General features: G+C 49.2%; 1 protein-coding gene across 1 annotated transcript in view; it reads right to left on the bottom strand.

The window, feature by feature from the left end:
• RFX8 (regulatory factor X8) overlaps nt 1-15,637 on the bottom strand; it is a 64,573-nt gene extending 48,936 nt beyond the window's left edge. Inside the window, 2 exon segments of the mRNA XM_060116969.1 lie at nt 7,949-8,072; nt 15,445-15,637. Coding sequence (XP_059972952.1) covers nt 7,949-8,020 — 72 coding nt within the window. The 5' untranslated portion in view covers nt 8,021-8,072; nt 15,445-15,637.
• Between the last annotated feature and the right edge of the window lie 960 nt (nt 15,638-16,597).

The raw sequence follows: 16,597 nt of genomic DNA, 5'->3' as shown, positions 1-16,597 counted from the left end.
CACTTAAAACCTTCCCTCTAGGTCTAGTTGTAAAATAATAGCTACCAAAAAGAATTATCCTCAAGCATGCAGCAGGCTCAGATTCAAGGCCCTGGCATATCATCTGGTGTTTTGGAAGCAGAAACAAATTCCTAGTTGCCTGGCAGGACACTAATCCACACGTCTTATTTTACTGAGTATTTCCAACCCCAGACTATCCCGTGATTTCATTTTATAATCGGGAACACCACAGTTAAATTTAAAAAGCAACTGAGACGATTATTTCCAAAAGATGTAATAAGTAAATAAACTTATCTACCTAGGATATAGAGCTCACATAAATCAACAGGAAAAACACTAATACCCCAACAGAAAGTGATCGGATAATAATGTACATCCATGAAGGATACACATAACCAAAACACATGCCAAAGGACTCACCCTCCGTAACCATACAATAAATGCAAGTTGAAACAGCTAAATGTAGTTCTTACCCAACAAATTCCCTAGGTCAAGGATATTATGGATTTGGGTAAGAATATCAAGAACTATCACGTGGGCTTACAACTGTCTAGAATCTCTCTGAGGGAAATTACCAGATACAGATGGAGACTTATGTTACTCAGAGTAGAGAAAAATTATAAACATCATAAATTTCCAATAAGAAAAATGGTTAAATGAATTCTGGAACAACCAAAAAAATATTTCACAGCCATTCTACACCATGCATTTAGAAATATTTTAATGTGAAAATGTTTATGACATTGTAAGTGAAAATATGTATGTACATAATTATGAAAGTTAACGGCCCTTGGTTGCTTCCTATGTGCCAGCGCTGTCCAATTCTGCGTGTGTTTTTCTCATTGATTTCTTAAAAGCTTCTCATGAAGGAGTTACTATTATTAACATTATGAAGATTCTCGTTTTACAGATGACGAAGTTGAGGCACAAAAAAGTTAAATAACTGGCCCAGGATTATAAACTAGTTAGTCTGATTCTAGCCTTAGGGCTACCTGTCTGTCTGTCTGTCCATCCACCTGTTTGACCATCCACATGTCCATCCATCCATCCACACGTTGATCTTTCAATCCATCCATCCTTGTGGTGTCTACACAAGAGGCTGGGGTGTGAAGACAGAGGCAGACAGCGAGGTGAAGTGTGAGACACCCACTGCCAGGGAACTCGCACCTTCAGGCTTTCCGCTAAAATTTGGTTATAAAATTCTAAAAAGTCCTCGACTCAAATCACCCACCGTGAGACACAGAGAGGAGGACACAGAGGATGTGTAAGGGGGTTTCTTGCAGCAAGACCACTCCCTGACCTATGAAGGGTGTGCAGGACGGGATGGCCCAGTCACCTGGGGCCCAGGGGAAGGGGGTTCACAGATTGGCCTGAAGGGCTGCTCGTGAGGCCCTCACAGTCAGTGTCTGGCTTGGGCAGAGGACTCTGGATGGAAGAGAGACGGCTGGCCAGCCAGTGGCCTTGGGGGGCAGGCAGAGGGGCACGGCTGCTGCCCTGGCTCAGCACACCCACAGCTTGTTCAGGCCAAGAGTGGCTGAGAAGTTTCGATGGCCAGACACTGGTCACCTGTGATAAAGAGCTGACAGGTGGGAGAGCCCGGACTCTGCCCAGCAAGGCCCCCCTGGATGGGCAGTCAGGCTTCAGAGTCATTCACCAAGGCCAGGGATGCATTCTAGGACACTCCCAAGGGCTGCCCTGCAGAAGCCAACAAAGGCACAAGGAGACAAGGGTCTGCCTGGCCTCCCAAAGTGTGAAGCTGTGCAGCAGAAACTTTGCAGCCACTCTTACCTTCCCCTCCCACGGGTCCAACCAGCACCCAGCAAGGCGGTAGAAGAATGGGAGGGAGGAAGAGAAGACCCCCGCAGCTAGTTCTCTGCTGGTGAGAAACCTCGCTGGAGGACTGCGGAAGCGATTCCACGCTAAACCCAGCTCAGAGTTTAGACGTTATGTGGGGCTGGACATTCGAAGCGTCAGACGGATACTGTGTGGTAAACTAGAAGGACAGTGGGGCTTTGTGTCACCCAAGGAGTTCTAGAGACATCAGGCTGCCTGCTCAGATGCTCCTTCAGGAAGGAGGAAGCACCACCGCGTGGGCAGGACTGAAGGGACATGGGAAACAGAGAGGCCTCTGTGATCACTGCCCGCTCCTGCTGGCACGTGTATGTGAGTGTGTCGGGGGCCTGCAAATAAACCACACATGTGCTTGCATCTCTGGACAGTGAGGTCGTAGCCGGCATTTCTCTTCTTCTTCTTTTATACCCTTCTCTCGAATTCCCACATTTTCTATGAAGTGAATGTGTTCCTTCATAATCAGAAAAACATCAGGAAATGTTACTTTAAAAAAAGGAAGTCAGCCTTTGGGAAATTTCCTCATCCACATACGCCATCACTTGCACTGGGAGTGAGATGACCTGTCATATACCCGGGACTGCCGAGCAGAGCAAGAAACACCCCAACATCTGCACAGGAACTTGGTGTGGAGTCTGGAATCAATCCCAGTCCCAGGGGGGGAGGCAGGAAATGAGAAGTGGGTATTTTGCTGTTTCTCTTGTAAACAACCTTTGGGATCACATCCTTTTCCCCTTCCTCTCCCTTCTCCACTGAGTCACAGATTCAGCAGCTCAGGGTCCCTTTCCAAGACCAGCACCACTGAACTGACTCATTCTTCGGGCAAATTCCCAACGAGAATTGAAAGCTAGGACCTCAGTGTCTTGGGGGATGGATTCGAAGGGAAGTAGGAAGATCAAAAATGCTAGACAAATGTCCACGGTCACACACCGGATGCTCTTTTTAACTCTTTTTTTCAGAACACCCTGCAGTAGGACTGCCCTTGAGGGGAAACCACTTAGAAGAAAATCTGAGAGAGGTTTTGAAAAGGAGCCTTTGATTTCTTAAAAAAGGAAGTAGAGATCATCCAGAACCAAGACGTGTCAAGCTCAAGTCACCCCACTCCCATCTGATGAGGCTGCCAGATAAGGAAACGGCTTAGTGCCAGGATACCCAGGCTAGCAAAGCCCTTGAGGAAGTGCCCCAATGTGCCTAGTGAAGAAAGGACAAAATGTGGGCTGAGTGATAAGACAGCCGGGGGGAATTCCTGGCTGGTTGGAAAACCTTCCAGAGACACCCAGCGAGCTCCAGAGCCTAACACCTTGCACGTGTCCACATTGCTTTTGATTTATCGAAGGAGGGATAAGAGAGGTGCTATTCCCACGTGTGAGCTTCAGCAGGCTGAGACAACTGGATGACTATGAGTCTAGAAGATACGGCAGGTCAGCACTAAGAAGCTGCAACTCGGAATAAGGGCACAGCCACTCTTGGGTTCCCACAGTCACGGGCATAATGACCACGGTCTGATAACAAGGACAACATATTGTATCTACACGGAGGGCTTTGCAGTTTATAAAGCAGCTTTGGGAGGGCTATAGCTTACTTTTAATTCGTGTGAAAAAAATACCAAAGGGTTTTCTTTTCCTTTTTTGGATCACAAGCTTAAAATGAAACCAGCAGAGTGGCACAGAAGCATGAAAGCCAATAGTAGCCCAAAAAGTTAAAAAAGAAAAATAAGAGCCCCGTCCTCTGTTCCTGAGACACTGGGTTGTACCCTTGGGGAACCTACCTTTGAAGAGAAACACCAATAAATTGAAGTCAAAATGAAACAAGTAGTCAGGGAAGTAAAACTTTGGGACCGAAGAGTGTTCAATGAAGAAGGGAAGACACGAAGGTTTAAACAATTTTTCCAATATTTGAGCAGCTGCCGTATTAGAAGATTCTACTCCTTATTTTATGATTATCCAAAGTGCAGAGCCTCCACCAATGACTGTGTTTCAGGGATGATGACTGTGGCTAGAGAAATGGGTCTAAAAATGTCAGTGGTTTGGAAACATCATTGGAATCTACGGAATTGCCGGTGGGAGGGCAACGGAAGCCATCATTTCAGAAAACGATCCGGTCCCATCCCCAGACGTCATAGTCACACAGCCCGTCAGCCTGCAAGTTCACCCCTGGACACACACGCCCAAGAGAACATCTCCACGTGCAGAGCAGGAGATATACACAGGAATGTTCACGACAGCAAAATTGGGAAACAACCCAAATGCTCATCAAAGGGAGAGAAGATAGGTAAACTGAACTACTACACAGCAGTCAAATGAATGTAGAGGAATCTTGATATAATAATAAGTGGAACAAGTCCCAAAAGGTGACATACAACATGACCCTCCTTTTTAAAAAGTTAAGCCACAAAACTAAAAAATGGGCTTTTAAAAGAAATACATTATATAAAATAAGTCAGAGAGAGAAAGCCAAAGATGGTATGATCTTGCTTATATATGCAATGTAAAAAACAACAGCAAAACCAAAACAAAAACACCAATCTCACTGAAACAGAGAACAGATTGATGGTTGCCAGAGGTCGGGGATGGGGGTGGTCAAAATGGGTGAAGGGGGTCAAAGGTCAAAAAAAAAGAAAACAAAAACAGAAAGACATACAAATGCACTAAAACTCTTTTTAAAAAGGGAAGATACCGATGAAGGGGTTGCTGGTTCCCACCAGCGGGGAAGGCAGGGAGACGGGATCCAGGGATCTGGCCATATGGTTCATACGGGGCTGTGGGTTCCCAGATGCTTGTAACATTGTTAAAAAGAACGAAAGAACCAGAGGGAATCAGGCTGTGAGTGGATCGAAGGTAAGAGCGTGTCATGAACCAATTCCATTCTGTCCACTGAGGACCACCGAGAAAGAGGGAGCAAGAAGGAAGGGAGGAAAGATGGGAGGGAGAGGTTGAACTGGCATCTCTGCGGCCATGAGCAGGCTTATCCCCCAGGTCATTTCAGCACCGGCCAGGTGGCCCCTGCAGGGGTCTGATCCTGCAGGCTGTGAGCTGTCCCCAGGCCTGCAAGGAGTCGGGTGGCTTTCCATCCGCCTGTGCTCTGCTTGTCAAGCATGGATCCTGGGGAGGGACCGTGTCTGCCCAGAGGAAGAGCAGCTTCTTCGTTGCAGAAACGCGTTGCCCCCTCCCAGCTCCGAGCCCCCATGGCTGTCTCTGCCCGGAGAGGGCATTTTGTTCTCATAAAAGCTCCTAGCCAAAGGTGCTTTTGAAGGGCTCCTGCATTGGATGTGGAGTTGGACCAGTGACCTCCAAGTTCTCTTGGAAGTCCAGGATATTTTTGAGGGAATAGCAGCTGTAAAGAGGATTGACCCATAAAGAAGGAGACCAAGGGCTTTCCTGGTGGCGCAGTGGTTGAGAGTCGGCCTGCCGATGCAGGGGACACGGGTTCGAGCCCTGGTCTGGGAAGATCCCACATGCCGCGGAGCAGCTGGGCCCGTGAGCCATGGCCGCTGAGCCTGCGCGTCTGGAGCCTGTGCGCCTTAACAAGAGAGGCCGCGACAGTGAGAGGCCCGCACACTGCAATGAAGAGTGGCCCCTGCTTGCCACAACTAGAGAAAGCCCTCACACAGAAACGAAGACCCAACACAGCCAAAAATAAATAAATAAATAAATAAATAAATTTATTTAAAAAAAAAAAAAAAAGGAGGAGACCAGATTTGTTGCCCAAGCACTGTAACCGGCTGCGGGACCCTCCACTGTAATCACTCCTGGTTTGTTCCTTGACTTCTAATGCTACCAGCCTCTGCTGATGGCTGTGACACTAGACAAAGCCTCAAAGATGCCAACTGTTTCCTCCCACCCACCTGTCCTTCCTGTGGGCCTCTCTCGCCTAAAGACCATTACAGTGTGGGACCCTGGGGCAGGTGGTCACGGACAGCATCACGGGAAGCACAGGACAAGCAGCCACCTTGGGAAGTCGTGAAGTGGTGGCAGAAGCTGGCTTCTGGGAAGGGGCCTGGAGCAGCCCAGTGCGGAGAAGCAGTGTCCCAGTGGTTTACATACGGATATACCAGAGGGAGAGAGAGGAGATGCCTGGTGACGTAGAATCTAGTCATGGGCTGTCTCAGAGGGGACCCACCAGCCACATGTGGCCACTGAGCACTTGAAATGTGGCTGGTCCGAATTGAGATGGGCTGTACATGTAAAATGACGTGTCGGATTTTTGAGATCTAGCACGAAGAAGAGAATGCAAAAAACCACGCATTCATTTTTAAATACTGATTCCACGTTGAACGATAGTATTTTGAATATTTTGGATTGAATTTAAAGGTTATAAAAAATTAATTTCACCTCAAAAAAACTTTTAAAATGAGCATCTAGAATATTTAAAATTGTATCTATGGATCCTATTACATTTTTATTGGGTAGTACTGGACTAAATTCTATGAGGTCCAGTCAAACTTCTTGCAGTTGGATTAAATGAGATATCCCTTTTAAAAAATTCTCCTTTTGGGCTTCCCTGATGGCGCAGTCGTTGAGAGTCCGCCTGCCGATGGAGGGGACACGGGTTCGTGCCCCGGTCCAGGAAGATCCCACATACCGTGGAGCGGCTGGGCCCGTGAGCCATGGCCGCTGAGCCTGCGCGTCCGGAGCCTGTGCTCCACAATGGGAGAGGCCACAGCAGTGAGAGGCCCGCGTACCGCAAAAAAAAAAAAAAAATTCTCCTTTTAACTTGTTTTGAGTGGATGTCTGTCTATTCCTGAAAACCAGATTGAAAATAAATGCGATGCAATATACGACTGAAAGTTATTATTGTTAATTTAATAACAATTAAGCCTCATTCTATTAATTCTTTAATTAATTCTATTAATTAAATTCTATTAATTCTATTAATAATTTCTATTATTTATTTAATTATTAAAATTAATAATTTATTAAATTAAATTGTTTTATTTTAAATTTTATTAAATTAAATTAATTATTAGTTATTAAATTATTAAATAATTATTATTTAATTAATTAATTCTATTAATTCTTTCCATCAACAAATCCTATTGGCTCTGTCTTCCAAATACACCCAGATTTTGACCCCTTCTCACGACATCCACTGCTGCATCCCTGTCCACTCCCTGCACACCTGGACTCCTCCCACCTCCCTGAGTTGTCTCTCCCTGGTCTCTGCCCTCCAGCCACTGAAGCCTCCTTGCTACTTGAGCCGCCTCCTGCCTCAGGGCCTTTGCGCTGGCTCTGTCTGCACTGCTCTTTGCTCATATAGCCCCATACTCACTGCCTCATCTTTTGGAAACCTGGACTCAAATGTTACTTCCCAGGGAGGCCTTCCCCGTTTGCCTTCCCTCAAATTACAAGTCCTCCCCTAAAACACACACACAGTCACACACAGTCCTTTCCTCCTTCTGCTCCATTTAGCATTTATACCACCTAAGAGACTATATATTTTATCTTCTTTATCTCCCTCAACTATAATATAATAAATGTAGTAAAGGCAGGAATTTTTCTCTGTTCTGTTCACTGTTGTACACTCAGCACCTAAAACAGTGCTGGCACATAGCAGCTGCTCAATAAATATCTGTTAGATGTGGAAGGTCTCAGATAGGCCATCCTTGTGCTAACGTTTGCTGTGTATTGCGTGGTCTAAACAAACCCCTGACAGAGTTCTTAACCTCCAGAGGAAACCTTTGAGTGCCCGTGAGTTCTCTAGGAACAACCGAATTGTAGGAAGCATAAGCTGTCTGACACCACAAAGTGGCTCTTTGAGCTTGTGGGGTCCTGAGCTGTGGCATTTCTATGCAGGGAATAATGGCCCAGCAAGCCTGGCTGAGAATTGGGGGTATCTGAGGCTGCCATAGCTGCATTCTCTTGGGTGAATGCCACCCCATCCTTGAACTTTCCTGGCCCCTCACTATGAAGTATGGACAAAGGACGGAATGGCTTTCAGATGGAGCTGAGGATGTATGTTAGCCCTCAGGCTGGTTCCCAGGGTGAAGCCAGTTATATCCACTGAGAAGCCATCAGACCCAAATAAATCCCAGCATTTCCTCATCATTAACTTGCGTGCTTTTTTTACTCAGTGGACATGTATTTTTATCTTCACAACCTACCTTCCCAAACATGGCGGGGTTGACTTGGTTCTGAGCATTTTGCCCACAGGTATCCACATAAATCTCATACATGAGGCAGCAAGGCGCACTGTACCCTTCGCAGATGCAGAAGGTGTCAACCAACCTGGGGGCAGGGAGGAAGAAGAGCAGGAAGAGAAGGTTGGCATCAGTTTTTCTAGAGTGGGACACTTTGATAAGGGGCAGACACAAGCAAGGGACCCAACAAAATGAAATACGCTTACTTTATCGAATGCAAAGTCTCACCCATCGGCATCTGTAATGTGCTCAGGCCAGAGTTAAGAATATTGATTTAGACTATGGTGAGGTTTTGTTGTTGTTTTTAAATCTTTCTGGCGTACAGGCTTATTAAAAAGAAGCCCAAATTACTGAGCTCAGCAGACGCTGCTTCATGTAACTTTGTAAAGGTGGCAGCCAAGGTCTCTCACTGTGACGTAGAGATTTACTCGCTAAAACACAAAACAATGCCCCACCCCACCCCTTGTAGAGTCGATCACCCCTGCAGGTGACAGCTGGAGCCCATGTGGCTTCCTAGGACCCAGGACAGGCATGCACAGCTCCTCCCCCCTCCCCACACCCCCGAAGCAGTCATTTGCACGACTGTTAAACCCGAGTGATTTAGGGCAGGGCCGCTACAGTTTGATTCTTTAAATTGTACTGAGATGGAAGATGGAAAACACCAAGGGACAGAGAGGCAGGCCACCCTCCCTGCCCTTTACTTCCCATTGGGTGCAGAGCTCGGTAGCGTTCAGATGTGATCTGCAGCCCCCAGGCCCCTGCTCGGGGTTCCTGGGGCCCGGGGCAGGTGGGGTCCCCTGGCAACGAGGGGATGAGCCCGTGGCTCAGAGCCCAGAGTCCAGCCCCGAGGGGACAGCCAGGTGCCTGTTCCAGCAGCAGGATGGGAGTGAGCGGGCAGGGAGTGCAGGTGACGGGGCTCAGAAGGTGTGGTCCACACTGACACCCAATCACAGCCTTCCCTTTGCTGGCTGGGGACAGACTGGCAGGTTTCTCCTCATTCTTTTAAAGAAATACATAAAGCAAGCCAGCATAGTTTTTAAACACCGAAGAATTCTTTAGCAGGGAATTTACCAACAATGCATCTCCTCCTTTCTTACTGATGACCTACAGCTTACTTTCTGGGCTGAGGCAGGCTGAGGCCTACATTTACTTTCCTTGAGAGCAAGAGACCACAGCTGTTAACCCCACCTGCTTCCTGCAAGGAGGAAAAGTCAACATATGGTGGACGGCAGGGTGACCCTGTACTGGTTTCCTCGGGTAACCAATTACCATAGGCCAGGTGGCTTAAAGCAACAGAAATATATTCTGTCACAGTTCTGGAAGCTGAAAGTCCAAACCAAGGTGTCAGCCAGGTTGGTTCCTTCCAGAGGCGCTGAGGAAGCGTGTGCGCCACGCTTTCCTCCTGGCTGCTGGTGGCTGCCAGAAACCCTTGGCTTTCCTTGGCTTGTAGACACATCACTCTAGTGCCCTCGCCTTCACCTGGCTGTCTCCTCACCTCTTCTTTTTTTTTTTTTTTTGGCTGCGTTGGGCCTTCGTTGCTGCGCGCGGGCTTTCTCTAGTTGCGGCGAGCGGGGGCTTCTCTTCGTTGCGGTGCGCGGGCTTCTCATTGCGGTGGCTTCTCTTGTTGTGGAGCACGGGCTCTAGGCACGTGGGCTTCAGTAGCTGTGGCACATGGGCTCAGTAGTTGTGGCTTCCGGGCTCTAGAGCGCAGGCTCAGTAGTTGTGGCACATGGGCTTAGTTGCTCCACAGCATGTGGGATCTTCCCGGACCAGGGCTTGAACCCGTGTCCCCTGCATTGGCAGGCGGATTCTGAACACTGAGCCACCAGGGAGGTCCCTCCTCATCTCTTCTTATAAGGACACCCATCACTGGATTTAGGGCCCACCCTAATCCAGTGGGGCCTCCTCTTAACTGGTTACATCTGCAAAGACCCTATTTCCAAACAAAGTCACGTTCTGATATTCCATACAGACATGCATTTGAGGGGGGACACCCTTCAACCCAGTCCAAGGCCAAGGAGGGGATTTTCTGAGACTCTCCCATAGCATCAGGGTGGGAACCTGACACATTGGACACCTCACAATGCATTAATTACAGCTGCTGGGGCACCAATTATTTGCTTCCCGGTTGAACACGGGGTAATGTCACTGGTAGTGTGTGGGGCAGTGGCAAATTCACAGATCCATGAGATATGGATATTTATTTTATTAAGACATTTGCTGACATATAAAAAACCGACATGTGAAGCGTCACGGGAAAACACTGGCTAAGTTTGGGGAGGGGCAGCAAAACGTGACCAACATCAAGTGCAAGCTCGCTTTTGTTTATTCATAGCTACTTCCGATGTAGTCATGGAACGGTCTCCTTGAAAAAGAAATATGCAGGGCTTCTCTGGTGGCACGGTGGTTGAGAGCCCGCCTGCCGATGCAGGGGACGTGGGTTCATGCCCCGGTCCGGGAAGATCCCACATGCCGCGGAGCGGCTGGGCCCGTGAGCCATGGCCGCTGAGCCTGCACATCCGGAACCTGTGCTCCGCGACGGGAGAGGCCACGACAGTGAGAGGCCCATGTACTGCAAAAAAAAAAAAAAAAGAAATGTGCAAAATACTCTCCAAAATGAGCTTGAGTACAAACTTCTGCCAGTTGTTCTTCCTTGTCACTGAAATTCATGTGATCTGGGCCTCTTGTCCTCCTATTTCAAAATGACACTGCTGAGTCTGACTGCCATCTGAGTGGACAGTTAAGACCAAATTATACCATCAGTGATAACCCACCAAGGTCCAGGACCAGAGTCTTCTCTCCGCCCACACTCAGAGAAAGGGCTGCCTCCTGGTTGCGAGCCCAGCGCCAACGCTTGGTACTTTTGCTGCTCCAGGAGATTCAGCCCAGGGCCTTTCATCTTCTCCCCAAAGTTCACAGCCAGATCTCACGGATGGCCCGTGGGAGGAGGCAGCACACACTAAGTGGACAAGTGGAAGGTCCTGTAAGAGCATCTATGTTCAGATGGTGCCTTTACTTCAGCTTAAGGAGTACGTGCTTTCGCGTTTAGTCTCCATGCCCAGAGGAGCTTACGACCATGACTCTGACCCAGGGCTTCAAAGCTCACAGACCCAGGTGCAGGTTCTGACTCTGAGACGTCTCTTGGAGTTTTTGTGATGAGAAATCCAGGCATGGGATGTGGCTGGTACACTGGCTGGCACACGGCAGCTCTTACTGTTATCATTTTTACATCCACCTCCAAAATCCTGAATGGAAGCGAGAAAGGCGCCCACGTTGGCAGACCGGCAGCACAGAAGCCCCTACTGCAGGTGAGCCTGACTTTGAACTACACGTGGGTCCGGTGGCGGGCAGGATGAGGATATGCAGGCAGTAGGGCTGGCCAGGACTCCTGGCAAGTGAGACGGGCCAAGGCTTGCTTTCACACGGAGCCACCAATAAGGTTTTTGGCGATACATGATTATAAAGCCTCTCCAAGGCTGGAGTTGATCAGATCACTCAGTTCCTTGCTTGGATGCATAATCACCTTCCCCGGGTCTCACCATCAGACGAAGCTGATGGCTAAGATCTTGAGAACCTCACGACGCCCTCCTCGTTTTGAGTGATGGACAATCTGATCATTGCCAACTTCAGAGCACCCACACCGGGTCCTGCAGCTCTCACATTTCTGAGGACTCCTTTTCCTCATAAAGAAAAATGTAACACTGGGAGTGACTGTACCCTTTGATTCAGCCTGATCAAAGGCTATTACGAATTCTGTACCTTTCAAAGTAAATTTCCACCTTATGAACCACAAGAGTCTGCAGAAATCTGAAAGCCGTATTTATATGCAGGAGACAGTTATTTGGTCTATAGCCAGGTTCTGCGTGCGTAGGGTTTAGGTGACATTTAGATTTTTCGCCTGAGGTCTGAGCCAGGGGTCCCACCTGTCCGACCTGCCGGATCTGTACCCTCAGCAGAGGAAATCAGGTGACTTCATCCTTCTGTGCTCCTCAGAGGTCTGACCACTTCTCTCCCCATTTCTACAATCCTTCCTGTCCGTGAAACAGAAAACTTCTAGTACTTCGGTTTCCAGAGGCGGGACCTTTCTTGCTCCTTGCGGGACCTTTCTTTGTCCTTGGAGAACTTATCACAAGTTGGTAGCAGAGGCACTGAAGTCTCTAAGGAACACTGGAAGCCCAACCAGGACTGACTGGGAGATGAAACAACGACCATACTAAAAACGGAGCATTTCTTTCGCGCGACAACAATCAGCCCCTCCCTGGGCTTTCACTCGGAAGCCTAAGCTGTTTCTGGGCATCTGGATACCTCACGCGCTGGTACCCACCGCCACTCTTCCAGGAAGCTGCTCTCCTTGGCCATCTTCTAACACCTTCCAGGACACCAAGCTCTGTTACAAACCGAGGGGCTCTGCTGTGTTTGGTTTTTAAAAAATTGTTCATGTTTTAATTCTGGCAAAATATACGTAACATAAAATGCACCATTTTTATTTATTTATTTTTTTTTATTTTATTTTTTTTCCTTTTTGCGGTATGTGGGCCTCTCACTGTTGTGGCCTCTCCCGTTGCGGAGCACAGGCTCCGGATGCGCAGGCCCAGCGGCCATGGCTCACGGGCCCAGCCGCTCCGCGGCATATGGGATCCTCCCAGACCGGGGCACGAACCCGTATCCCCTGCATCGGCAGGCGGACTCTTAACCACTTGCGCCACCAGGGAGGCCCAAAATGCACCATTTTTAAATGCGGAGTTCAGTGGCATTAAGTACCTTCTCACTGTTGTGCAGTTGCTGGTGCATCACCATCCATCCAAAGAATCCTGGTTGTCTCGCAAAACGGAAACTCTGTACCGGCCAGAAACGCTACTCCCCGTTCCCTCTCCCCCAGCCCCTGGCAACCACCACTCTCCTTTCTGTCTCTATGAAGCTGACTTCTCTTGGTGCCTCGTTTAAGTGAAATCACATACTATTTGTCCTTTTGTGACTGGCTCATTTCATTTCGCATAATGTCTTCAAGGTTCGTCCATGTTGCAGTCTGTATCAGAATTTCCTTCCGTTTTATATCTGAATCATAGTGCATTGTATGTATAGACCACATTTTGTTTATCCATTCGTCTGCTGATGGACACTTGGGTTACTTCCATCTTTGGCGATTGTGCATAACGCTGCTCTGAACATGGGGATGCGAATATCTGTTCCAGTCCTTGCTTTCAAGTCTTTGGAGCATATGCCCAGAGGGGGAATTGCTGGATCACATGGTGGTTCCATTTTCAATTGTTTGAGGAACCACTATCCTATTTTCCACAGTGGCTACACCAATTTACGTTCCCACCAAGAGTGCACAAGGGTTCTAATTTCTTCACATCCTCACAAACACTCGTTATCTTCTATTTTTGTTTGTTTGATAATGGCCATCCTAACCAGCGTGGAGTGGTTGCAGTTGCGTTTTTAATGCCAATGTTCAAACCACCAGCACCAATTGAGACAGGCTGGGACCTGGGACACTTTACCAGAGTGCTTGCCCCAGACAAACGACTCCCAGAGCATCAGAATACAAAGAAACTTTTTTTTTTTTTTTTTTTTGCGGTACGCGGGCCTCTCACTGTTGCGGCCTCTCCCGTTGCGGAGCACAGGCTCCGGACGCGCAGGCTCAGCGGCCATGGCTCACGGGCCCAGCCGCTCCGCAGCATGTGGGATCCTCCCGGACCGGGACACGATCCCGTGTCCCCTGCATCGGCAGGCAGACTCCCAACCACTGCGCCACCAGGGAAGCCCCAAAGAAACTACTGACATAAGGGACTACACGTAACTGCATGCACATGCAGCTGGGGCAAATTATGAGAAAGAAGATTCAAAAACGCCAAAACCCAACTGCCACTTCTGAGGAGCTGGGAGCAAAAGCAGGGTCTTGGACATGATCCCTGCGCACGGCACCACCAACAGGGTGGGCAGACCACCTAAGCCCCACTCCCCTGGCCCGACAGCCCGCCCTTCTCGGAGAGCAAGCAAGGGGACCCGTTACTTGTTTTCGCTCCCTCTTGCTGTAGCGCGAGTCCCAATAAAGCCTTGCCTGAATTCCTCCTCTGGAGTCTTATCAACTTCTATTGATTAAAGAGTCCAAGGACCTAGGTGGGTTGCACAGTGACCTCTCAAGCATCGCACCTCATAGATGGGATGCTTAAAGAGCAGTCTTCCAAGGGAAACTCTGCCCCTCCTCACCTCCATGGCCCCGCCTCCCCCAACCTGAAGAGCATAACCTGGCCCCCTGGGTTTGAGGCCTGCAGGGACAGGAGTTTGTGACACAGGACTTGAATACCATCCTAAGTGATTTAGGGCATCTGCTTTGTGGGCAGCCTGCACCGTCAGTTCACCAATGACCTGAGGAGAACATCTAGGTATTTTCTGAAACCCTAATCATTCTTTCGAGTCTCTGGACTTATTCAAGTCCTAGAAACTCTAATTTACTAAATGGTGACCTGAAATTTGAAGGTGCAGATATGCTGAGAGGTCTAAGTGTGACAGAAAGAGTACTGCTGTGCAACACTCTAAAAACACTGTGTGTGCTGTGGTTTTTTGTTTTGTTTTTTTTAATATATTTAGAATTATTTTAAAATATTTATTCTTTTGATTTTTTTCTCTTATGCAAGGGAAAATATATCAAAAATTTTCTTTTGGAGGAAAGGGGTGACCATTTAGGCCTTTTTGGGTTCTAATCACAAACATTCCCCTTCATTTTTCTATTTCACTCATTGAACTTTTTCAGAAAGTATTTCTTTCTTGAGAAATACTCCTTAAAACTTAAAAAACGAAGTAATCAGCTATCTACTAGTTATTCACCTTCTAAAACGAATGTTTTAGGACTGGTTTCAATTATTTTCCTATTTATGAAGCGCTACAAACCCATGAGTTCATCAGTCCCAAGGGCTGATGATATTTTTCTTTCCAGCTTTTTCTTCCTCTATTTAAATAGCCAGAAGTGAATTTCTCAAATGTGGAATGCATTGTTAGACCTAAAAACTGCTTTGCTTTAAGTTAGGAAACATCCCATTCTGGATCGCACACTGAGAGAAAACATTTCCTCTCCTGGCCTAGCCCTCGTGCTTTCAGATGTATATGTAAACCCAGGTCCACCAACAAGCTCCCCGGTGGAGGGCAGGCTGAATTGCTTCCCACGGGAAGTGTGACCAAGAGGGGAGGCCCCAGGTGGGAAACCCACACTGCCCCACCGTGTGTGCGTGTGTGTGTGTGTGGGTGCGTGTCCAGTCCCATCCCAGCCAGCATGAAGAAGCGCTGGTCCTGCGTGTGAACGGCTGTCCTTTTGAGCCTTTTACCAGGGCCCCGGGGGCGCAGGCGGTCGCCCCTGGCACTTGGTCCGAGGTCCTGGGGACAGCAGCCAAGGGAGCCACGCTCCCCTTCCTCGCCCCTCCCATCCGCCGGGGCGGTCCCGGTCCCGCCGCGGTCCCGCTCACCACTGGATGATGCCGCCGTGCAGGCACCGGCCGCCCGCGCCACCCGATGCGAGGCCGGCACGCCCTCGGCCATGGCTGGACCCGTCCGCGGCACCGAGGCGGCGAGCGGGCGGAGGCGCCGCACCGTCCCGCCGCCGCCGATCCTGGGTGTTCACTTTAGAGCTGGGCGCGCGGTCGCCTAGGGGGGCGCATGGGGGCGTGAGGGACCGGCGGGGAACGCGAGCGGGGCGGGGCGGGGCCACGTGGCGGCGTGGGGCGCGGGGTCGAAGGAGGGCGGGAGAGCTCGTTTGGGGGCGGAGCTAGGGCGCGTGCGGGGCAGCCTGGGGCGCACGCGGGCATCAGGATGGCGTCGGGCCACGCCCTGCACCTGCTGTAAGGGTTTGGGAGGCGGCGTCCTCTCTCCCAGGATCAAAAGCTCATAGGACAGAAGCACAAGTGCCGCTCTCCCCACCCCCTTACAAGCAATGCAACAGGGAAACAACAAACAAAAACCAATGGACGCACACATTTTAAGTCAGGTAACGGTGTTTGGTGAGCGGTGGTCGTCAACCTGACTGCACTTTGGAATCACTTGGGCACCTTTCAGAAACATCACTGCCTCAGCGCCACCCCTAGAGGGTCTGAGGTCTGAGGGGTTTGGCCTATACAAACCTGATTTTTTTAAAAAAAATTATTTATTTGGCTGCACTGGGTCTTAGTTGCGGCATGCGGGATTTAGTTCCCTGAACAGGGATCCGACCCGGGCCTCCTAAATTGGGAGCACGGAGGCCTAACCACTGAACCACCAGGGAAGTCCCAAACCCCCTGTTATAAGCTCCCCTGGAGTTTAGTGATGCTAACGTGCGCCCGGTGGTGAGACCCACTGGTCTTGGGAGTTTCAGCGTGGCTGGGTCAGGACTTCTGAGAGGCTGAGCTGGGGTGAGAGCTCCTGCCCTAGATGAGTCCCCTGGTCTGCAGCCCGGCCTTGGTGGTCCTTGCCTTCAAGAGCTATTTAGTTAATACGTTGCTGTGAGACTGAGCTGCTTATTCTCTCCTAACCTCCCTTCTCTGGCGGGGTATGTGTGATTGTTCTAAGTATTAAGCAGCTAGTAAACATAGGGCGAGTGGCGTGAGCACGAGCTCAGTCAGCCACTGTTACTTGGACTGCTGACTG

Source organism: Mesoplodon densirostris, chromosome 14, assembly GCF_025265405.1.
Source record: "Mesoplodon densirostris isolate mMesDen1 chromosome 14, mMesDen1 primary haplotype, whole genome shotgun sequence".
NCBI lineage: Eukaryota > Metazoa > Chordata > Mammalia > Artiodactyla > Ziphiidae > Mesoplodon > Mesoplodon densirostris.
This window is presented reverse-complemented; position numbering and strand designations above follow the sequence as displayed.